This window comes from Lemur catta, chromosome 8 (genome assembly GCF_020740605.2).
Source record: "Lemur catta isolate mLemCat1 chromosome 8, mLemCat1.pri, whole genome shotgun sequence".
Lineage (NCBI taxonomy): Eukaryota > Metazoa > Chordata > Mammalia > Primates > Lemuridae > Lemur > Lemur catta.
The window spans coordinates 99945574-99968967 of NC_059135.1; the positions used below are offsets into that span (position 1 = coordinate 99945574).

The 23394-nt window shown below is 53.5% G+C and overlaps 1 protein-coding gene across 1 annotated transcript in view; it reads left to right on the forward strand.

Annotated features, from left to right (window-relative positions):
* The window catches only part of MYO7B (myosin VIIB), an 83261-nt gene that overhangs the window by 14969 nt on the left and 44898 nt on the right, over positions 1-23394 (forward strand). The window contains exons 3-12 of the mRNA XM_045558836.1: positions 8153-8266; positions 9203-9355; positions 10695-10879; positions 12374-12495; positions 15929-16071; positions 18136-18249; positions 19556-19709; positions 20723-20799; positions 21815-21934; positions 22238-22380. Coding sequence (XP_045414792.1) covers positions 8153-8266; positions 9203-9355; positions 10695-10879; positions 12374-12495; positions 15929-16071; positions 18136-18249; positions 19556-19709; positions 20723-20799; positions 21815-21934; positions 22238-22380 — 1325 coding nt within the window. The remainder of the gene's footprint in view (positions 1-8152; positions 8267-9202; positions 9356-10694; positions 10880-12373; positions 12496-15928; positions 16072-18135; positions 18250-19555; positions 19710-20722; positions 20800-21814; positions 21935-22237; positions 22381-23394) is intronic.

Below are 23394 nucleotides of genomic sequence, written 5' to 3' on the forward strand. Positions count from 1 at the left end.
GTGGTCATTGCCCCTGGCTGCTGGGTCCACGCTGCTGAGAGGAACACCTCCACCAAGCAAGGGCTGCCAGGCTCCTGGGACGGGGCCTTGGCATCACCTGACTCAGAGAACGGGCAGCCAGGGTTGGTCTTTTCTCCATTAGAGAATAGAGCCCAGGCTGAAGACAGGGTATGCGTGGTCTAAACATTCACATCGTGAGGGCTTTTGGCAGCTAAACCACAAACACGAGAGCTTAGCACCACTGTGGAGAATGCCATGGTTTTAAGGCAAAGCCAAACTTCTCTCACAAAGGAATATGCCCATGGGACACATTAGCTTGTACCTCGTGGGGCCGTATTACTCAGTTACAATCAGGGACTTGCTCTATTGTCTAAGATTTCATGTTCTTTGAGTGGAGAGTGGTGATCTTATTCACCCACGAATCCTTCAGAGGGCCCAAGTGGCTGTTGAATAAAGGGCAGAGCCAGACCGAGCTGGTACTGCTGGCCCGGCCACCCTGCCGGCCGTGTGCCGGGCGCTCTCCTGTCCTGACGCCTGTTACAGCCCTGCCAAGTTGTCCCTTTCAACACACAAGGAAACTGAAGCTCAGAGCGCTTAAGTGACTCTCCCGAGGCCACATAACTCACGGAATATAGAGTAGGAACTGGAACCCGGGTCTGTCTGACTTCAGCCGGGCTTTCTGTGGGTCTGCTCAGGCTGCTGTGACCAAGTACCCCACATCGGGCCACTGCGATAGTCATCGGTGTTCTCACAGCTCTGGAGGCTGGAAGGCCGAGAGCCAGATGGGACAGAGGTGGGCGGGAGGGCACTCTCTTCTTCTTACAGAAGCACCAGTCCTACTGGATTAGAGCCAGACCCTTATGACTTAACTTTAATCAACTCCTGAAGGCCCTGTCTCCAAACACAGCCACATCGGGGGTCAGGGCTTCAATGCAGGGATCGTGCAGTCACAGTTCAGGAGACAACGGGCTTTAAATTTTACTCTAATTTTAAGAAAGTTCAAACATGTTGAATACATCATGGAGAGAATATTTTTTAAAAGCAATTAGTGGTGGAACCCAGGCTAGTGGACTCTTCTAGTATAATGAAAATAGGACTTGAGTTGGAGGAATTCGATTTTCAAGCTTAAGGATCATGTCCTCCCTGACCCCAGAAGTGAGGGAGCATTTCCCCAGCAGCAGCTAAGCATACCTCTCTCTCTCTCTCTCTCTCTCTCATAGTATATAGGCATGTATATTTATGTATAAATATATGTATTTTTAAATGTGGCAAAATATACATAACATAAAATTTACCATCTTAACCATTTTTTAGCATACAGTTCAGTAGTGTTAAATACATTCACATTGTTAATGCAACTAATCTCCAAAACTGTTTTCATCTTGCAAAACTAAAACTCTATACGCGTTGAACAACTCTCCATGCCCTTCCTCCCCAGTCCCTGGCAGCCACCGTTCTACTTTCTGTCTGTGAATTTGGCTACTGTAGGTGCCTGGAGTCATACAGTATTTCCCCTTTTGTTCTTTTGTGATTGGCTTATGCCACTCAGTGTAATGTCCTCAAAGCTCACCCTTGTTGTATCATATGACAGGATTTCCTTCCTTTTTAAAGTGAGTAATATTCCACTGTATGTATATACCACACTTTGCTTATCCTTTCAGCCATCGATAGGTATTTATTTGTGCTGCTTCCAGCTCTTGGCTATCGTGAATAACGCGCCTATGAACACGGTATGCAGCTGTCTCTTTGAGATCCTGCTTTCAATTCTTTCAGAAGTGAAATTGATCCATCATATGGTAATTCTATTTTTAATTTTTTAGTTACTACCATACTCTTTTTCAGAGTGGCTGCACTACCTCACATTCCCACAAGGGTTCCTATTTCTCTATATCCTCACCAACACTTGTTCTTTCGTGTTTCTTTGATAGTTGTCACCTAACAGGTAGGAAGTGGTATCCCACTATGGTTTTGATTTATATTTCCCTAATCATTAATGATGCTGAGCATCTTTCTTATGGGCTTGTCCATTTGTATATATTCTTTGGGAAAATATCTGTTCAAGTCCTTTGCCCATTTTTAAATTGGATTGTTGTTATTGTTGAGTTGTAGGAGTTCTTTATATATTGTAGATATTAACCCCTTAACAGACATATGATTTGCAAATACTTTCTCCCATGCCATAGATTGCCATTTCACTCTGTTGATTGTATCCTTTGGTGCATAGCTTTTAAATTTTAATGTAGCCCAATTTATCTATTTTTATTTTGTTGGTTTTGGTGTCATATCCAAGAAATCACTGCCAAATCCAATGTCATAAAGATTTTCCCCTATGTTTTTTGTAGGAGTTTTACAGTTTTAGCTTTTACATTGAGGTCTTTAATCCATTTTGAGTTAATTTTTGTGTAGGTAAGGTAAGGATCCAACTGCTCTCTTTTGAATGTGGAGATTGAGTGTCCCCAACACCGTTTGTTGAAGAGACTGTCCTTTCCCCATTGAATGGTCTTGCACTCTTGTTGAAAATCATTTGACCATATGTTCAAGAATGTATTTTTGGCCAGGTGTGGTGGCTCATGTCTGTAATCCCAGCTGCTCAGGAGGCTGAGGCAGGAGGATTGCTTGAGGCCAGGGGTTCAAGACCAGCCAGGGCAGTATTATGATACGCCCACATTGGGACTAGCTGGATCCTGTGGTAACATCAAGTTAATGCTGGAATCATCCATGTTGATAAAAGGGTCTGGCTGGGAATTCTCTGGGGCTGTTCTGTTTACCAGGGTTTCTGAAAGCTGACGTGGAAGGCCTGTCACGACTCCCCTGGGAGTGCCCATTTTCAAGCCTGCTTGGTGTGTCTCTGTCTGCAAACGCAGTGTCCTTAGTGTCGTGCTCCTTTCTCAGTGTGTGCGGCTGGCTCGCTGGGCGGGGGAGGTGCTGCCTCAGCTGCTGCGTGACCTTGGCCAGGCCCCTTCCATTCTCTGGACCTCAGTCTTATCAGCTGTCAGTTGGACATGGGGCCGTCTGAGACATCTCAAGACATCAGCAGTGCCTTTCAGAACTGGGCGACCCTGCCTTGACTGGTCCTTACCATGGGGAAGGGGAGACACAGCCACAGCTACTGAGGGGCACAGGTCACAGATGAAGCAGCCACCGGATGCCCTTGTCAGCTGACATGACTCCTCCAGTCTCTCTGGCCTTCAGGACTTCCTCCCTCGCCACTTCCACCTTTGGAGCCGCACTCACCTTGCTTCAAATCATAACACTACCACTCAGATCTTGGTGATAAAATAAGAATAACACTACTATTGTGAAGATCACACCAGGTCATTGGAAACCACATCTCATTCCAAACCTTGATAACAGCTTTAGGACTCCTAGGTGTTCTGAGTATGTACAAAGGGGGAAGAGTGGTCCCCAGAGGAAACAGCAAATGCCTAGGCCCAGAGGTGAGCCAGACCATCCTGCACTGGGACGTGCTGGGAGCAGGTGGCCCCTGCCGGCTAAATCTGCTGTCCCTGATGGTGGTCAGGAGCACAGGTGGCACTGAGCCCTGGGAATGTGTCTGGTCCCTAGTGAGATGTGCTCTCAGCTCAAAGCACACTCTGGATCTAAGGGCTAGTGCAAAATAAGATTGTGAAATATCACATTAATAATTCTTGTATCAATTGTAATATTAATAAAATGATAGTATTTTGGATATATTGGATTAAATAACAACATTTGTAAAACTAATTTCACCTGTTTCTCTTTACTTTTTAAATGTAGCTGCTAGAAATTTTTAAATCATATGTGTAGCTCATATTGCATTTTTCCTGGACAGCACTGGCCTCGACTGGGTCAGGGGCTCACAAACCAGGCAGTTTGTACGGCCTCCTTTCTCAGGGCCGAGGTGATGGGATGAGTGGGCTGGGCCTGGGTCACTGGTGCCATCCTTGGGTGGGAGTGGTGCTCCCCAAGGACCACAGTGACTCAGAGCTGGGGAGGGGTGAGGCCCCAAACACAAACTGAAGACTTGCAGACGGTGAACAGACCCCTCATCGCCAAGGCATTGCTTTAACCAGTAGCTTTTCCCGATTTTGGCTTTGAGGCTTCCTGCCAGGCACATGCTTGGGTGCACACACCACACACACACACAACACACACACACACACACACGCACGCACACACGCACACGCACACAGCCTCACTGGCACACATGCGTGGTGGGTGACCTGAGGACAAACAGGCCCATACACCTTTCTCTCACCATAATCGCCAGCCCCCCTCATCCCACGTGGCTGAGTGAAGAAACCCCGCGTGGTGCGGCCGCACCTCCTGACCACCCTGAGGCCTGGGGAGAACATGACCTTAGCCACTTTAATGAGACCTCATCTTCCTTCCAAATGACAGCAGTGAGTATCAGCATACGTCTGTGCAGGTTGACTGGGGACCCTTCAGTGGGCAAGACTGGATGGAAACATTTTGAGACTCAACGTGCCTCTCTGTTAGACTGGCACAGTTTCTGATTAATTGAACTATGAGCATTCGTTTGTTGAGCTTGATGGTAAATCAATCATTCCCCATCCTCAATCAATTTATTCCTTATCAGATGGGAGGTGGTCCAATGACCAGGCACTGCAGGGCCCTCAGCATCTGCGGCAGCTGTGCCACCTGTCCCTGCGGACGAGCAGAGCTCCTGTGGTCAATGACGGGCCTGCACTGGGGCTGGGACACTTCTGGAGGTGGCCGATGACCCCAATACGGGCACAGAGAGGCCTCAGAGGCCCATCTCTTCTGCTAGGGGAGGAGAAGGACGTAGCAGGTGGGCACATGGCAGTGGGCACAGTGCGCTGCCGCTTTAGCCTGTGAGCCAGAGCCGCCCGCCTTGGGCGGCGTCAGCGTGAAGGCTCTGGAGGATCGGGTCTCCCTGATCCAGGAGTGGGCTGTTCACAGCTTCCGGTCTTTGGGTTTCCGTGTAGTAGCTCCCGTCTCGGGCTGGCGCTCCCGCCTCCTCTCCAGCGAGCTCTTCCCAGGCACAAGCAGCAGCCGGTCATCAGGAGTTTCTCCTCAGGAGCCAGTCCCTCTGCTTTCTGAAAGTGAACACCTGTGTTTTCTTTCTTTGCACCTGACAGCTGCTTTCTCTCCTCGCTCACCCTTCTCATGATTCGGCTGCTGCAGGCTGTGCACCGTCGTCCTCTGCAGGTAGAGTCATGAGGAGGCTTTTTCTGCTGCGTGGCTGCTCGGGTATTTCCTAGCAGGGCTTTGGCCAGATGGGGTGAACTGAAGTCGTGCCTCAGCTCTTTATTCTTCTAGCACCATGGTGCTGACACCTCGTCACTCGGTCTGGATGGGAAATGGTCTCTCTTCATCAGCTCCGGTTAATGTCAATTTTGCTGTGAGATGCTCATCATCTGTCTTCGACTTTTAATCTGCTCACTCTGGTGACCGGCCAGCGGTTTCAGCTGCACGATGCAATTATTCACTTGTTGGCAATTTCTTTCTTGTAAGAAAGCTTCTCCCAGGCTTCTGAGGGTTCTGATGTGATTTCATTAGTTCACTAAATACCAAATGTTGTTCATGCTAGTCTTCTGCAGCCTGTACGACTGTTCCTTGCTCTTCTTTTGAATCTAAATTTTATTTTTATAAAGTTATATGGGCACACAGCTTAAAGAGTCAGTATTTCTCCTTTTGAGATTAGCTTATTTTGCCTAGCATTATGTCCTCAAAATCCATCCATGCTATAGCATGGGACAGGAGTTCCTTCTTTTTTAAGGCTGTATAATATTCCATTGTATGTATAGCCTACATTTCCTGAATCCATTCATCTGTTGATGGACATTTGTATTGCTCCCACTTCTTGGTTGTTGTGAATAGTTGCTGCAATGAACATGGGTGTGCAAATGGTTCTTCAAGATCCTGCTTCGAACTCTTTTGGATACATATATACCCAGAGTGGGATTGCTGGATCATAGGGTAATTCTATTTTTAGCTTTCTGAGGAAACTCCACACTGTTTTCCATTATGGCTATACCACTTTACATTCCCACCAACACTGACGACAGTTCCAATTTCTCCACATCCTTGACAGCTTTGTTATTTTCTATTCTTTTGATAGTGGCCATCCCAATGGGAAGATTGCTCTTTTCTTGAGATCTTTGTAGAAGTTGCTAGCCCTCTTATAGGATTTGAATTTGCTCTGAGTTTTCTCTTTATCAACTAACTAAATTTCCTCTTTTTTTGTCTACCTACCCCTTGAAAATTATTTCTTTATTTTTACAGTTTTACTAATATATGTCCTGGAGTTGATTTTTATTGGTTATTATTTGCTGGTACCTGGTGCATTTTCAATCTATAGATTCAGGCTTCTTTAATTTCCAGAAAGTTGTCTCTTCTTTTTTTCTTTTTCTTTCTTTCTTTCCTTTTTTTTTTTTTTTTTTTGAGACAGAGTCTCACTCTGTCACCCAGGCTAAAGTGCAGTGGCGTCATCACAGCTCACTGCAGCCTCCAACTCCTGGGCTCAAGTGAATCTCCTGCCTCAGCCCCCCAAGCCGCTGGAACTACAGGTGTGTGGCACTAAACCCAGCTAATTTTTCTATTTTTTGAAAAATGGGGTCTTGCTCTTGGCTCAGGCTCGTCTCCAACACCTGGCCTCAAATGATCCTCCTGCCTCAGCCTTCTGGAGTGCTAAAATTATAGTGAGCCACCGCACCCGGCCTTGAATTTTATCTTTAAATAATCTTTCTGCTCTTTTTTATGCCCCTAGTTTTCTTCTTTGAACACTCTATTTGTATTTTTGCCTGTCTTCTATATCCATCCTTTCCTTCCTAATCCTAATTTTTTAAATTTCTGTCATTTTGCTCACTTTTCTCCTTCCTATCTTTTATGATTCTTCCCGTGTTTTTTAACCAGTGCATGTTCCCCTGCTCTTGTTTCCCATTTTGCCTTCATTCTGGCTGTGTTTGTTTCTTTTCCTGCATTTCTTCTCTGAGCTCTGCTGACTCACGCCCCGTTCTTCTCTGTTGTCTCCCCACCTAGCTCCTGAGCTCCGTGGCCTCTGGCCTGTGCTTCCGTAGGGTTTTGTAGATGACGGTGGAATACTTGGTCATAGCTTTCCACTGCTCTGTGGCAGTTCTTTTTCTTCTGGTGAGTGTCATTTGGATTCCCTCCTTTTGAATTTCAGTACCTCCGTCTGTAGTCCTGCGCTGGTTCCTTCTGGATCACTTTTCTTTGAATGGGGTGAGATTTCTTGGATTTCACTTGGGGTCAACGCCATGTTGCTGGTTAGCAGAAACCTTGTATGTGAGTTTTTAGTCTTTACTACTCCCAGGCAGTGGATTTGGGACTGGAGGGCTTTTCACAGAGCAAGGTTTCTCTCTTCTCACCTCACAGAGAGACTGCTTCCTGCAAATATGGCAGGCCTGCAAACGTGGTGTATTTCTTAGAACTAAGCCGGGCCTGGGGAGCTCCACTGCCACCTGATGCCTTTGTTCTGGCTGTTGCAGCAAGACGTCAGGACGTGCCCCCACCTTAGAGAAATAAACTTTGCTGGAACTTTCTGGAATCCACAGCTGGGACCACCTTTTCAGCTTCCTCCTGCATCTCCCAGCAGCCTTCCTGCTGCTCTATGGCTCAGGGGTGCAGCCTTCTCCCGGTTTCACAGATGACGCGTTTGTTTCTGTTTCTCATCCTCCGAGTTGCTTGTGGGTGATTTCTGAGATGATGCAAGTGAAAAGCTCAACTCCTGCTGACATCCTCAAATTTGAGAAGCACTCTGCTCTCGCAGCCACTCGGCCACGCTGCCTTTGTAAATAGTGCTGCGTTTCTTTTTCTTCATGAGAGGTCCCGTGGCAAAGGCTGAGCTCCTGTTCTTGGTCAATTTACTGTCCCAGAAAAGCCAGAGACATGGAGAGAAGCTGTACAGGCCACATCTGGTACCTCCCCAGTGAGAAATGCCAGTGACACCTGTTCACAGGAAACCTGGGGTGAGAGAGAGAGAGAGAGAGGAAGAGGGGGAGAGAGAGGAAGAGGGAGAGAGAGAGAGAGAGAGAGAGAGAGAGAGAGAAAGGAGAGGGAGCGAGAGATGAGCTCCAGCCCCCTTGGGAGCTCTGGGCTGCAGGGACAGCCCCGAGTGGTAAGTCTCCAGTAGGAAGGATCGGACCATTGTCCTCTCTCTGTCCTCCAGGGTGACCATGTGTGGCTGGACCCTCCCTCCACAAACAAGACTGACGTGGCCATCGGAGGCATTATCAAGGAAACGAAGCCGGGCAAGGTCTTGGTTGAGGATGATGAGGGCAAGGTCAGTGTTGCGGGGCTCCCCCCAGGGCCTGTCGCCCTCCCCTCTCTGGCTCTGCTCCCTGGCAGCAGGTGCTCCAAGGCTGAGTGGGGACCCGGATGCAGGGCAGACCACAGGAGTCCTGTTGTGGTGAACCCTGCGTTGTGTGTGGGAAACTAGGAGAATTAGGGAACAGGGAGGAGCACAGTGGGAAAGGGGCTGGGCGGGGCTTGCGGGAGGGGGAGAGCGGTCTGCAAAGTGAAGGGGGCCGGTGGGAAAGGTGGGTGAGGAAGGTGTGTGGAGGGGGAGGAAGGGGCAAAACCCCACAAGTGAGTGGCCGGAGTCTCAGGGTGGCCCAGGGTGACCAGCTCATCCACTGGTGGGGGCACAGCACTCGCAGGGAAGTGTCCAGCTGGTCACTTAACTCCTCCTTCAGCCATCCTTGCTGCTCAGCTAGGTGTGGCAGAGTGAGGTGGTTGCAGGCTTGGTCTCCAAGGGGAAGGTTCTAGACTGTGGCCTGTGAGCCCCAGCTTATGGAAGCCAGTAAAATAATAATAATATCTTCTATTTGCATAATGCATTTTTTAAAAATGCTCTTACTTGCACAGTTTTATTATAATACAACAATCTGCAAGATCCCCTGATGCAACCTGACTCCGAATCTTCCAGCTCCAGGCTCCCCCACCCTGGTCTGAAATTCAGCCCTAGCCACAGCTACACACTGACCCTGGTCCACAGACATGTGCTGGCCCTAGCCATAGATGGACCTCATCCTGTCACAGGTGTCCGTTGACCCTTGTCACAATCTGTCTTTGGCCAAAGACTGGCCACCAGCCCCAGGTCAGCTGATCCATGGCCCTGAGTGCTGCCTCACTGCTGAGGACTCAGAGGGGAGGGTGGGGCGGCTGCCCCACGTGGACGGCGGCTGCCCCTCAGGGGAGTCTGTGCCCATCATTCTAGGAACACTGGATCCAAGCAGAGGACCTTGGTGCCCTCAGCCCCATGCACCCCAGCTCAGCCCAGGGCGTGGATGACATGATCTGCCTGGGGGACCTGAACGAGGCGGGCATGGTGCACAACCTCCTGATCCGCTACCGGCAGCACAAGATCTACGTGAGTCCACTTGTGTCCACAAGGGAACCCGTACAGGGGCCAACCTCCTGGGTGGGGATGGCTTGGAGCCAGGCACCACTCCCCGCCCCTCACTGTGGGAGGTGGGCGAGGAGCCCAGCCTTCCTTTGCTCCCCAACCCAAAAGAAGCAGGGTGATCACACCCTGGAGGGTAGGAAGCTGACGTGCAGAGTGACAGCGCAGTAGGTGCTCAGTAAGTGCTGCCCCTTCCCTCTGTCTGTGGCTGAGTGGATGGCCTTCCTAGGCATGTTGCAGAGACAGGGTCACCAGACCAGGAGTGAGTCCTGGGACAGCAGGATCCAGGATCCCCACCAGAGGAGGAGGGCCATGTGGGTAGAGGTGGGCCCTTCCCCCAAACCCTGGCAGCGGATGGAGGTTCACTCCAGCCCTAAGCTGTCATCCTGGTTCCAATGTAGATTTTCCCAGGAGAGGCATTATCCCAACTTGACACCAGCTCCACCCACGCTCCGTGCTCTGCCCAAGTGGGTGCAGCCTGGGGATGTCACCGCCGCCTGGGCCTCTCTCTGATCTGGAGGGGTGGCCACTTTGGCTCTGACCAGCCCTTCTGGGCTGCTCTGAGAAGTTGGGGAGTGCTCTGGGGACCCTGAAGGGAGGGCAGGCCTGCAGAGGGGAAGGCAGAGGCCCCTGAGGCTGGGGGTAGGGTACCCTGTGTCACTCTGGTTTAATGTGGGCAGAGCTCCTGGGTCTGACAGCAGCAGTAAGTTACACCAATTGGCAGCTGTCCTTTCCGAAGCGTTTGTGCACACATTCTTCATTTGCTTGTCATAGCCTTGAAGCCAGAGGGATAGCCTCTCCTTTCTTAAAATGAAAAACCAAGACGTGGATAGTCGTGTGGCTTGTTGCGGTGGCTCTCCCTGTCCCACCCCCAGAGGGGCCTCTGGACCTAGTGGGGGCTGCAGAGGAGCAGCTGATCCTGGGCTGGGGCCCCAAGAGCAGGGCTTATCCCCAGGGGCCCGGAGCACACAGGCCCTGCGGCCGGGATTAGTGAGAGCTACAGTGGTTCATGGCGGTCCAGCCCATTTTTATCCAGCCCCTTCTAAGTACCAAGCAGGGTACTCAACATTTAACATCTAACTTCCCTGGGAACGTGCCCCCCAGGGGCCCACATTCCTGGTGGACACCCCGTCTTCCCAGAGGGAAGATCTGAGCAGCCAAGCGTCTTGTCTCCCTGGCCCAGAATCAGGCCCCCCTTCCCCACCAGAGTGGGCAGGTTCCAGTAGCCCTCAGGCATGGCAGCCAAGGCCAGGCTGGGCAGCTCTGCTCGGGGCAGAGGGTGCTGACCAGCTCCTCCCTTCCCCAGACGTACACAGGCTCCATCCTGGTGGCCGTGAACCCATTCCAGGTGCTGCCCCTCTACACCCGGGAGCAGGTGCAGCTCTACTACAACCGCCACGTGGGCGAGCTGCCCCCACACCTCTTCGCCATCGCCAACAACTGCTACTTCAACATGCAGAAGAATAAGAGGGACCAGAGCTGCGTCATCAGGTGCAGGCATCTCCCGAAGGAGGGAGCTTCCCTCTCCCTAAACCACTCCCAACCAGCACAGCTGCAGGGCCAGCGTGTCGTGGGAGCTCTGCTCATTCAAGGGCAAACGCCCTTGGTGCTCTAGCAGAGTCACTCATTCATTCATTCCTTCGAGGCTGTACCATGACCCAGCTGTGTGCCCCTCACTGTCCTAAAACAGGGCGGCAGCAGCAAATGAAAGGGACCCAAATCGCTGCCTGATAGACCTTACATTCTAGAAGGGGAGGCAGACAGGAAATAAATCATTGCATTATCATGCAGGGACTAAGAGCTTTAAAGAAAAACATGGGAAGAGGAGGGGCAGACCAGGCACAGCCTCTCTGAGGAGGGACGTCGAACGGAGACCAGATCCCTACGGCATAGGCAATCGCATTTCGTGTCCTCAGCAACCCTCTGAAGGAGATGTTCTTATTCCCATGTTACTGCTGGGAAACTTACAATGGGAGAGGCTGAGACTGTTTTCCAGTGGCACACAGCACTCAAGTGGGGAGTTCGAACCCAGAGCTCTGGAGAAGACAGTGAGGTGCCCTGGGAGAGAGCTGAAAATCCCAGTCTGCCCCCTAAGACGGGGGGACCCACCTCGCTGCAGTGGAGCTCCCAGGGCTGCTCCCACCTGGGTGCTGCCAGGGGAGGAAAGAGCTCCCTGATCTTTGGCCCATGGCAGTGTGACATGTCACTTGTGTCACACAGGGTTCTCCTTCTGCCCTGGCTTCCTGCAGGGCTGTGAGCAAGTCCCCTTAAGCTCCTGTCTCTACACTGGTGGGTCATTTGATGAGCTTGTGTTTGCACAAATGCCTGGCCCTTGATGTGAGTCTGCAGCCATCAGCGGAGGTTTGTTGATCTGGCTCGGCTGTGCCAGCACAGCGATGGTGGACATTTTGATCATAAGTTTTTAGAAAGGTAATATTTTCAGAGGAAACAATATCTGGCCCGGATTTCCTTCAAAATAGTGCAGGAAGGGAAACAAAATTGGCCAGGAGTTGAAGCTGGGTAATGGAACAGGGGGAGTTCATTATGCAAACTTTAAAGTGCAGGGATCCTCCCCAGCGAGCTTGCAAAAATGCAGAATCTGATTCAACAGAGCTTAAGGGGCCATCGTCTGCTTTCCGAGTCTGCTGCCCACCTGTGGGCCGTGCTTTCATTAGCAAGGCATTGAGTCGGCTCCTTCATTCATCTGTATTCACTGGGCAGTGTGCTGTGACCCTGGAATGTACCGAGGAGCTTGCAGCCCAGCAGGGAAGAAAAGACAAACACACTAATAACTTACACAACATAGGCAGCTGCAGACCCACAGGGGACTTCGGGGCAAATGCAGTGGGATTTCTGCATGGGAAGAGGGCATCGCTGTCAGACTGGCCCAGAAAGCAGGCCCAGGGTGGGATTGCAGGAGAGTTGAGCAGTGTTGAAGAAAATACTTGTTCTGTGGACTCATGTCTCTACACTCCCTCTTTGTAGCGGTGAGTCTGGGGCTGGCAAGACAGAGACCACCAAGCTCGTCCTGCAGTTCCTGGCCACCGTCAGTGGCCAGCATTCGTGGATTGAGCAGCAGGTCCTGGAGGCCAACCCCATCCTCGAGGGTAAGCGTCACCCTGGGGACCCACCCTCCCCCGCAGCCTGTGGACTGGAGCCTTCCTGCCAGGAGTGGCCAAGGGAGGGACAGGATGGGCCATAAAGCTTTAGCGACTCCTCTGGATCCTTGGAACACCAAAGATGAGGGTGGGGAGTGCTCCCAGGTGGCATGAAAGGGAAAGACTGACAAATTTATGAGCTGTCACTGTGTGTTTTCCACAGGATTATAAGAAGTATTCCTTTTAAATTTGGGAAATGCTGCATGAGTCCGTGCAGGTCCCCTGGGAAGCAGGTGCTGGGCCAGAGTCAGGGCTGCAGGAGGTTTATCAAGGGTGACCCCTTGGAAGAGAACGTGGAGGGAAGCAGGAACGGTGGGCAGGCCTCAGACTGGGATGCTGGTGGGACGCAGGAAAGCAAGGAGGAGAGAAAGCAGGCGTGCGTGGGGAGAGGGTCTAGCTGCCCTGCGGGTCTGACCAGGTCTTGGCCAACCTGCCCCCAGAGGAGTCCTGCCTTATCCCCCAGGGACCCCGGGTGCAGCCCCTGGTGGGGGTGGCCCAGAGCCTGTGATCTCAGCTCCAAGCCTGTCAGCCACTGGGCAGCACAGCCTCTCTTGTTCCTTTAGGATGGAGGTATGCTTTGCATACGGTAAAAATTCACCTTTTTTGATGTACGGTTTCATGAGTTTTAACAAACTCATGCAGTCCTATAACCTCCATCACAACCATGAGATAGAATGTTCCCACCACCCCTAAGCCTTCCCTCATGTCCATCTGTAGTCAGACTGTCTCCCCAGTCCCAGCCCCTGGCAACCACTGATTTGTCTTTTCCCCTCTGAAGTTTTGACTTTTTCAGAATGTCATGTAAATGAAATCATTCAGTTGGTAGCCTTTATATATTCTGGATACAAGACCTTTATAAGATACCTGTTTTGCAAATACTGTGTCCCAGTCTGAGGCTTGTTGTTTCATTCTTTTAACAGTGTCCTTGGCAGGGCAGAAGTTTTAAATTTTAATGAAGTTCAATTTATCAGTTTTTCCTTTTCTGGGTCATGCTCTTTGTGTTATATCTAAGAAATCTTTGCCTAACCTGAAGATTTTCTCCCATGTTTCTTCCAGATGCTTTGTAATTTCAATTCTTACATTTAGGTTTATGATCCAATTTTTTATAGGGTGCAAGGTATGAGCAGACTCTCTCCCTCTCTCGCTCTCTCCTGTTTTATATGTGGATATCCAATTGTTCCAGCCCTATTTGTCAAAAAGACTATTTTTTCTTCCGTTGAGTTGTGTTTGCTCCTTTGTCTAAAATCAATGAAACATACATGTGTGGGACTGTTCCCAGATCCTCCACTCTGTGCTATTTCTCTGTCCTTTCACCAGCACTACACTCTCTTGATTTCTGTAGCTTTACAGGAAGTTTTACAATCAGATAGCACATGTTCTCCTATTTTGTTCTTCTTTTCAAACTTGGCTATTCTAGGTCCTTTGCCTTTCCATATACAATATATTTTAAAATCAGCTTGTCGATTACTGCAAAATAATTGCCCACATCAAGTTCTTTCTTAAAGAGGCAGCTGACCAGTCATTCTCGAGATGGCCACATCGGGTTCAATAAGTTGAATAACTGTGGCACTTCCCAGAGGCTCTGTGGCACACTGGGGTTCCTCGGGAGAGTGACAGAGTGTGCTGCTAAGCCCATGTCCCCGAGGAGCCCTGTTCCTTTGTGTCGTGGGACTAATGCTGGATGTGGTATTTCCAGACTGCATCTCAACCATTAATGGGTCATGAAGTCAGTCTCTTCTAGAGCAAATGAAATACCACAGAATAGAAAATACTTCAACCCAAAATAAAAATAAAATGAAAAAATATCTATGTTCAAAAGCAAGTGGTGAAAGAAAAGAAAATAAAAATAAAATGAAAATACTCCAACCCTCTGCTCTTGGTAAGAACTGTTACTATTTTGTTTTAATTATGTGTGTGCAGGTGGGGGTATGTATATACAAGCACATGTTGCAAAATATCTTTCTTACTGCGGATCACATCAGAAAAACTTGCAGAAACAGCTTTACGAAAAACACTTTTTTGGATCATGCTGCAATTCAAACACCTCCTGGTCTGACCACCTCATCTGTGTCCTGGCCTGGGCCAGAACTTGCCACAGTCCCTGCAAGCTTGCCCTCTGCATCCCAGCCTCTACCTGCAAGCTTGCCCTCTATATCCAGCCTCTACCTGCAAGCTTGCCCTCTACATCCAGCCTCTACCTGCAAGCTTGCCCTCTGTACCCAGCCTCTACCTGCAAGCTTGCCCTCTGCACCCAGCCTCTACCTGCAAGCTTGCCCTTTGCACCCAGCCTCTACCCTGCAAGCTTGCCCTTTGCACCCAGCCTCTACTGCAAGCTTGCCCTCTGCACCCAGCCTCTACCTGCAAGCTTGCCCTCTACATCCAGCCTCTACCTGCAAGCTTGCCCTCTGCACCCAGCCTCTACCTGCAAGCTTGCCCTCTACATCCAGCCTCTACCTGCAAGCTTGCCCTCTGCACCCAGCCTCTACCTGCAAGCTTGCCCTCTACATCCAGCCTCTACCTGCAAGCTTGCCCTCTGCACCCAGCCTCTACCTGCAAGCTTGCCCTCTGCATCCCAGCCTCTACCTGCAAGCTTGCCCTTTGCACCCAGCCTCTACCCTGCAAGCTTGCCCTCTGCACCCAGCCTCTACTGCAAGCTTGCCCTCTGCACCCAGCCTCTACCTGCAAGCTTGCCCTCTGCACCCAGCCTCTACCTGCAAGCTTGCCCTCTGTACCCAGCCTGTACCCTGCAAGCTTGCCCTCTGCATCCCAGCCTCTACCTGCAAGCTTGCCCTCTGCACCCACCCTCTACCCTGCAAGCTTGCCCTCTGCATCCCAGCCTCTACCTGCAAGCTTGCCCTCTGTACCCAGCCTCTACCCTACAAGCTTGCCCTCTGCATCCCAGACTCTACCTGCAAGCTTGCCCTCTGCACCCAGCCTCTACCCTGCAAGCTTGCCCTCTGCACCCAGCCTCTACCCTGCAGCCTGAGTCATCTTTCTAAAGCCTCTGGGAATCTGTTCCCACACTCTCTCACTTTCCTGCTTCCCCCATCACCGACAGAACTAATTCCCAACTTCTGAGGCTCTGTGACACCTGGCCCCACCTACCAACTGGCTCTGTCTACCTTCCACTGCCTTCCTCCTGCATCCTAAACCCTGGCCAACTTTCCCCCCCTGCAAGTGCGCCTCATGTGTTCTGACCCCAGAGCCTGCATTTTGCCTTCCTCTTAGCATGCCCTTGGCTGCCACCACCGTCTGCTGCAACTCTACCCATCCTTCACTTCTGGGCTTGGCCACCTCTTCTGAGAAGCCTTCCCTGATTAGCACCTTAAAGTAAATTTTCTCTTCTCTGCCCCCATTGTGGGCACTGCCCATTCACTCTCAGCCTTCGGAAATGCCAAGACAGTCCGCAATGACAACTCGAGCCGCTTCGGGAAGTACATCGACATCTACTTCAACCCCAGTGGGGTGATCGAGGGCGCACGCATTGAGCAGTTTCTCCTGGAGAAGTCCCGCGTCTGCCGGCAGGTGAGGCCTCCACGCGGCCAGCACAGGAGCTGGGGGCTTGGGGGCGGCTTCTAAGAGGAGTCCCCTCCTACCACTCTCATCCCTCCCCAGAGCCCTCACTGGACAATGGTGGTCCCTCTCCAGAATTCCAGGAAAGCAAGTGATAAGATTGTCTCAGTTTGGGATTTTTCATCCATACAATTGTCTTCGTTCCTTGGTGCAGCCATTGCTCGGCTCTACTAGAATTGACTCCGAGCCTGGGCTAGTTCCCATCTGAGGGAGGGCTGTATCTTCGGTTTTGGGACCATGGCAGGGGGAGCTGGATAACAGTGTCCAAAAGGCTCGCGGACAGGGAATGTGGTGGCACGTGGCCTGGGCTGTCACACTGGCCTATGCCCAGAAGGGGCCCATGTTTGGTTTAATGCTCTGCTGTTGCCATCTTGAAATTCTTACTAACGTTTTAGCTAACGGCCCCACGATTTAGTTTTGCACTGGGCCAGTCATGTAGCTGATTCCGAATGGCAGGGACCCCGATGTGTGGCACCCACAACAGCAGAATTAACGCCCCTGCTTGTGAGGGTGCTCTTGAGTGATGGTATGACACCTGACACGTGCACGCATGGGAGCACACGCACACGCAGAGGAAGGTCTGGGGGGGACGCCACCAGCAGAGGGGCTGGGGCTGCCTGAGGGTGGACAGGCGCTGCGGCACCGTGGAGAGCTGAGAAGGACACTCACGCTTAGTGACCCCCACCCGGTGCCAGGCATGTCCCCTGCATCGTCTCATTTGATCGTCACAGCCGTGAGAAGTAGGTCTCCTATCCCCACAGTACAGATGAAGGAACTGCACCCAGATGAGTTAGGGCGCTCGCCCAGGGTCATGTAGCTAGAATGTGGCAGTCCCTCCGACTCCAAAGTCTGCCCTTTCCGGAAGCTTATACTTCTTCACACAGTGCTTGGTGAATTCAAAGAACTTGTCACCCAAAATGATACCCCCAAATGGGCAGGAAATGTCGAAAGCCAGGTGAGAAACTAGCCCTGCCTGGGTTAAGAGACAAATTTAAAAATGACGGCGTATCTGCGCTATGGGATGCCGGCGCAGTTATGGAGGAGGGGCCTGTGTGTGTTGATGTGGAAGGATCGCCAAGAGACATGTTTGGATGGAAAAAAAGGAAGTTGCAGAACAAAAAATATGTTTTTGTGAAAAAAAGAAAGAACTATTTATAGATATACTATAAGTAAATGCATTTAAAATATCTAGAAATGAACGCAGATCCTCGAATGGTTCTGGGGAGGAAAGGGAGGGAATTTGAGGATGGGAAGGCAGGGTGGGAAGAAACGCTCATCTTTTCATTATACTGTATATACTTCAGATTGTTTGGATTTTTACAATGAGAATGTATTTGTAAATAGTGTTAAAAATAAGGAAGGAATGCGGTGGCTCATCCCTGTAATCCTAGCACTGTGGGAGGCCAAGGTGGGAGGATCGCTTGAAGTCTGAGACCAGCCTGAGCAAGAGTGAGACCCCATCTCTACTAAAAATAGAAAAAAAATTTAGCCAGTCAACTAAAAATGGAAACAAAACAAACAAAAAAATTTAGCTGGGCATGGTGGCGCATGCCTGTGGTCCCAGCTACTCGGGAGGCTGAGGCAGGAGGATTGCTCGAGCCCCGGAGTTTGAGGTTGCTGTGAGCTAGGCTGATGCCACGGCACTCTAGTCCGGGCAACAGAGCAAGACTCTGTCTCAAAAAAATAAAAAATAAAAAGGAAGGCCTGGGCAACTCCATGTGCCACTAAGTGACCATGGCGAGTGTAGGGTTGTGAGCAGAGGGCCTGGCCTTGTGCGGCCGCTGTCCAGCCTGCTGTGGGGCGTGGTGGAGATGCGGGGCACACCTGGCAGTGATGCGTTCACAGGGGGTGAGCCGGTCTTGGGGGCCTAGGGTGAGGCCTGAGGCTAGCAGCCTGTGGGCCGATTCCAAAGTCACACCTGACCGGGAAGGCTCTGCCGGGACAGGGCTGGGCAGGAGGCAGCCGGAGCCCCCAGGGGAGTTGCTCACAAATGTGTCTGCAACGCCTCCTTGCCAGGCCCCGGAGGAGCGGAACTTCCACATCTTCTACTGCATGCTCTTGGGGATGCGTGCAGAGGACAAGGAACTGCTGTCCCTGGGGACACCCTCGGAGTACCACTACCTGACCATGGTGAGCCTCACCTCCCAACCACCACGGAGAGGGAGGGAGGAGGGCCGGAGCTGCGCAGCCTTGGTGACAGCTGCAGAGAAGCTCCCTAGGTGGGGCTGGGGCCCCCCTTCCCTCCCCACCAGCCCCTTGTCACCTTGCTGTCACATGCACCCCCTGCCCCAAGCTGGTCCTGGTCCTTCCCCACAAACCTCTTCTTCCTTTGATTCCTGCCGGACAGCAGGCCCCTGGTGCTCAGTGGGTCATGGGGCGTCATCCACACGCCCAGTCTCGATTTCACTCTGATCGCCGTCGCTGTAGGCACCCCTAGAACACAAGCCCCGGAAAGCAGGGCCTTGCTCTCTCTCGGCTGCACCTCCTACCTTGGGCAGCCACTGCGCACGCTAGGGAGAGGGCGTGGTCGCCTAGGGATCCCTCTCCCGGCTGACAATCTCCCTGGGTCCTTGCCCCAAGGCCTTCACCAGCCCCGCCTGGCCCATGCCGGTAGTGTCCTCACAGGTCCCCCTGTTGCTAGTGTTGACCTCTCTCCATCGCCCACCCAGCAGCAAAAGGCTCTTCCCACAGTGCAAATCTGATGGTGTCACGTCTCCGATGGCAACGCTGCAGTGACTCCTGTGGCCTGGGGGGCCAAGCTCCTGTGTGTGGTTTCCAAGCCCCCCATGATCCAACCCTTCTCCAGCCTCTCCCTTCTCAAAGCTGCCCCCAGCCTCTCCTTGGCCCGGTCCCCCTCCTGCCTCATGGCCCTGCCCCCCCGCCCCCCGCCGCCCGGAAGCCGTTCCCACTTCTCCACGGGGCTGGTCCTGGCCACTGTGGTCCGGGCACCTGTAGCAGCCCACGACGTGGTCATGCGCTCCCTCCTGCCCTCCTGGATGCGGTGTGCAGTGCCGGGCGGGGCGGCCTCCCCGTTTCTGAGAAGCACAGGATGGGACCAGTGGCCTTGGGACCTGTTTGCTAAAGGAATGAGCCCACAGTATTCCCAGAGACAAGGCAGGCTCAAGTATTGGCAGATGACAAATAGAGGCTCAGGGACTCGGAATGGCTTGTCCCAGCTCCCAGGTGGCCAAGTGCCAGTGCCAGCTGCAAGGCCCCCGACGCTGTGGCTGTGCCATTGTGATTCTGCCTCTGGAAGAACTTTTATGTATCTTCTGAGCTCGGGCCTTGATGTGGCCCTGCAGGGTCCACCCCGAGCCTGTGACGTGTGACTTCTCAGGGGCCTCTGGCTGCGCCCCGGAGGCCTTCAGCCTTGCTGGCCCGGGACGGAGGAGGTGGGGTGTGGGTGGCCCGTGAGCTGAGGCGCCTCGTCCCGCAGGGGAACTGCACCTCCTGCGAGGGGCTCAGCGACGCCAACGACTACGCCCACGTCCGCTCGGCCATGAAGATCCTCCAGTTCTCCGACTCTGAGAACTGGGACCTCAGCAAGCTGCTGGCCGCCATTCTCCACCTGGGGAACGTGGAGTTTATGGGTAACGTTGGTTCTGCCCCCCGGGGAGGAGGGGTGGAGGGGCTGGGGTGGGGGGAGGAGGAAGTCTCTGCGGCATTCACAAATCCAGGCCCCGATTGCCGGGTGTGGGCCGCTGCCTCTCCCAGGTCCTTAGCTGCTGAGGGACGTGGCAGACGGTGGCCCCTCCGCTTGAAGAGACCAGGGCCCCAGGTTGAAGGGGACGTTGAAGAAGAGTGGGCCTATCTGGGGGGAGAAGTCTGAACTGGGGACCCGAGAGCGCTGGCACTGGCAGATGAGCCACCAGCCTCCTTCAGCCAGCGCTGCCGCCACTCCTGGGCATTTGTGTGTTCATCCGGCCGCAGGAAGCGGCACTGACGGGCACCGGCTGCAAGCCAGGCCCCGCGCCACTGCCCTAGCTCCCGACCCGCCTCTCCACCTCCGGTTCCTCCTCTTTGAGCCAACAAACTCCACCTTAGGACAGACTGCCAGGCTTGGAGAGGGGCATTTTTTATTTTTTTTTTTAACTTAAAAAAATTGTGAAATAAAGTAGACAGATAAAAAAGTGCAAAAAACACAAAGGCATGTTGTAATAAATAAAGCCATCACCAAGTAACCACCGCTAAAGCCAAACAGAGACTCTCCCACACCCGGGTGCCCCGCAGCCCCTTCTTGCTGAGCCAGTTCGTTCCACCGGAGGTAAATCACCTGCCCTCCTTCTGCGGAGGTCGCTTCCTTGCTTTCTGCAGACCCTTCTGCTACCGACACGGAGTACCCAGGCAGCCTCTAGCTTTGCTTGCTGGAGCTGCTGGGTCCGTGTGTCTGTCTGCGTTCTCTCGTGCCTGCTGCGTTCCTCGGCCCCAGCCCCCGAGGCTCCTCCAGGCCGAGGCCACTCTGGTTAGCCGGCCGTGTCGCCGCCAGAGTGCCCAGCGCGCCTGGTAAACGCAGGTCCCCCAGCTCCTGCTCGCCTGCGGTGGGCGCACTCCTCGGGCCTCGCGGGGCCTCTGTCCCACGCAGCGTTCCCGCCCCTCTCCCTAGCTGCCGTCTTCGACAACCTGGATTCCTCAGACCTGTCGGAGACGCCTGCCTTTCCGGTTGTGACGAAGCTACTGGAGGTAGGGCCGTGGTGTTTGCCACTTTTATGAGGGGCTCCAGGGGCCTGGGCTGACAGACCCCTGACGCCTGAATCTCGTAACCCTACCCCGGCCCCCACCCGTCTCCCCGGCTCTAAGCTCAACCTCTGTGCCCTGAGGGCAGTGCCAGCCGGTCAGTGACAGACAGCAGAAGGCCGGTTTGGCTTTCCTTCTCCCTGCGTCCCCTCCTGCTGGGCAGTGGCGCTAACTTGGCGCCCTCGCCCTCCACCCCGCCCAGTAGCCCAACACCCTTCAGGACGGCCCCGCCTGTGCCCGTGCCCAGGGCCTCCCGGGAGCCGTGCTATTCTGGGACGTGGGACGTGCTGAGGAGCCTGGGCCCCCCCAGCCCTCCCCGTCATCGCCCACACGACGTGAGCCTCGCTGCGGAGGACGGCCGGCAGGCGCTGGGTGGGGAGAGACCTCTGCGCTGGACACGGTCGCGTCCTCTACACCTTGTCCACGGACAGTTCTGGTGGAAAATTAATAGAATCTGAAGAAAATAGAAAAAGCAATTACATGAGGCACATTTTGCTGTTAACATTCTTCACTTGATTCAGGGGTACTTAGAAGCTTTGGGCCTGGCGGCTCCACCTTCCCCGCATGGTGGGGAGGCCCTGGCCATCCACACTCCCCTTGTGGCCTTAGGCCTTCAGCCTCCAGGTGGGAGTGATTTCGGTTGGGGCCCACCTGAGGCCTGGCCTCAGCCCTCCCTGATCCTAGCTTTCCAAGGCACCAGCCCCTTCTCTAGGCCCCCAGGAGACCAGCACACTGGCCCCCGAGCTGGGGCATCCTTCCCAAATACTCTGTGCCTCAGGGCTCCCAGGGCCCTGGTTCTGGCCCGATCCAGCCTGGCCCTGGTCTCGGGCACTGCCCACCCTCGGGGCCCGGGCGTAGGGTGTTTGGACATGAGAGGGAACAAGACACGGCAGAAGCAGATGGGAGTCCTGGGCCAGGCTCTGCTCCACAGGTGCGACACAGCCCCCACCTGCCTTCCCAGGTGCAGCACCAGGCGCTCCGGGACTGCCTGATCAAGCACACCATCCTCATCCGCGGGGAGGACGTCACCAGGCCCCTGAACGTCGCCCAGGCCGCAGACCGGAGGGACGCCTTTGCCAAGGTACAGAGCTGCCGGAGCGGGGCCCGCGCGTCCTATCTGCTGGCCACGGCCTGGCTCCTTGTGCTGCTGGTGGAGAGCAGGAAGGAGCAGAGATCAGCGGGCAGGTCCCGACTCTGCTGGTCACTTGCCACTGACCTTGGGCTTCCTGGCCTCTCGGGCCTCGGTTTCTCGCTTCTCGAGTCGGGATAACATCCCTCAGCAGGTCCGTGACGTCTGTTCTGCACAGGGCCTCTCCAGGTGAGCTTGGAGAAGGGCAGCCCCTCCTGTGCCTCAAAGCCCGGGCCTCACCCCCTGTCTCCCCAGGGTATCTATGGGCACCTGTTCCTGTGGATCGTCAAGAAGATCAACACTGCAATCTTCACGCCTCCTGCCCAGGACCCCAAAAATGTGCGGAAGGCCATCGGCCTCCTGGACATATTTGGCTTTGAAAATTTCCGGAACAATAGGTATGAAGATCTAAAATCTCAGTCCACCTGCTCTCCTGTAACGGAGTGAGCTAGAGGGCGGCCACGCCCCCACCCAGGCCAGGGTGAGCCTGCGAGCAGGCCCGGGTCTTTCTGCATGAGGCAGCCATGCCTATCCACAGTGTCCCCAGCACATCTAGAGAGGGCCACAGGGCTAAAAGCCATCCCCGAGAGAGACCCCTTGTCCCTCCTCTTGAGCCATCTGCTCTCCTCATGAACCCGAGTGAACTGTCACACGAGGTCAGGGTGAAAATGGAAATCAGTAACCATGATTTGGCTGCAACTTCGGGGGGCTATCATAACAGGGAGTGGGGGAGCTGAGGCATTTGTGGACCGTCCTCACATTTGAATTGGTGGGTAAGGCGAGGCAGGACTTCTCTGACCCAGTGTCCAGCATCCCAGACTGCACGCTGAAGAGCTGTAACCTGGAGGCAGGTCAGAAAGTTGCTACCAGATGTGATCGTAGTAGAGGCTGGGGTGGGTAGACAAGGGTGGTGAAGGAGCCACACCAGGCCGGGCAACGGGCCGGGCATTGTCGCGAGTCAGGAGGGGTCGAATGAGGACTGTGGGACAAGCAGGCAGGCAGCATTCCGGATGCAATCCAGCTTACCTGAGTCTGGTTCATTTAAAGGGCTTGGCGGGGCAGAGGCTGGGCCCATGCCCCCAAGAAGCAGAGGCCTCTGGGCACTGTCTGAGGAGCCTAGGGGCCAGCCTGACCTTGGCATCCCAGGGCTCAAGGACCTGTCTGCAGGTGACGTGTGGCCTGGGAGTGATTTAGAAGGCCTCCTGGGAGAGCCAGGATTGTTGAGACATAGCCATTTCGTGTGCAAGCAGGTTGGGACCTCAGCCTCCCAGGGGCCTGCGCACTGCGGTCAGGTGGGGGGCGGCAGGGCTGGCAGAACTTAGCCCAAGGCATGGGGAACTCCAGTAAGATTCAGGGCATTGGTGTTGAGCCCTGGGGGGGACAGGTGAGCTGACCATGCACATTTGGAGGTG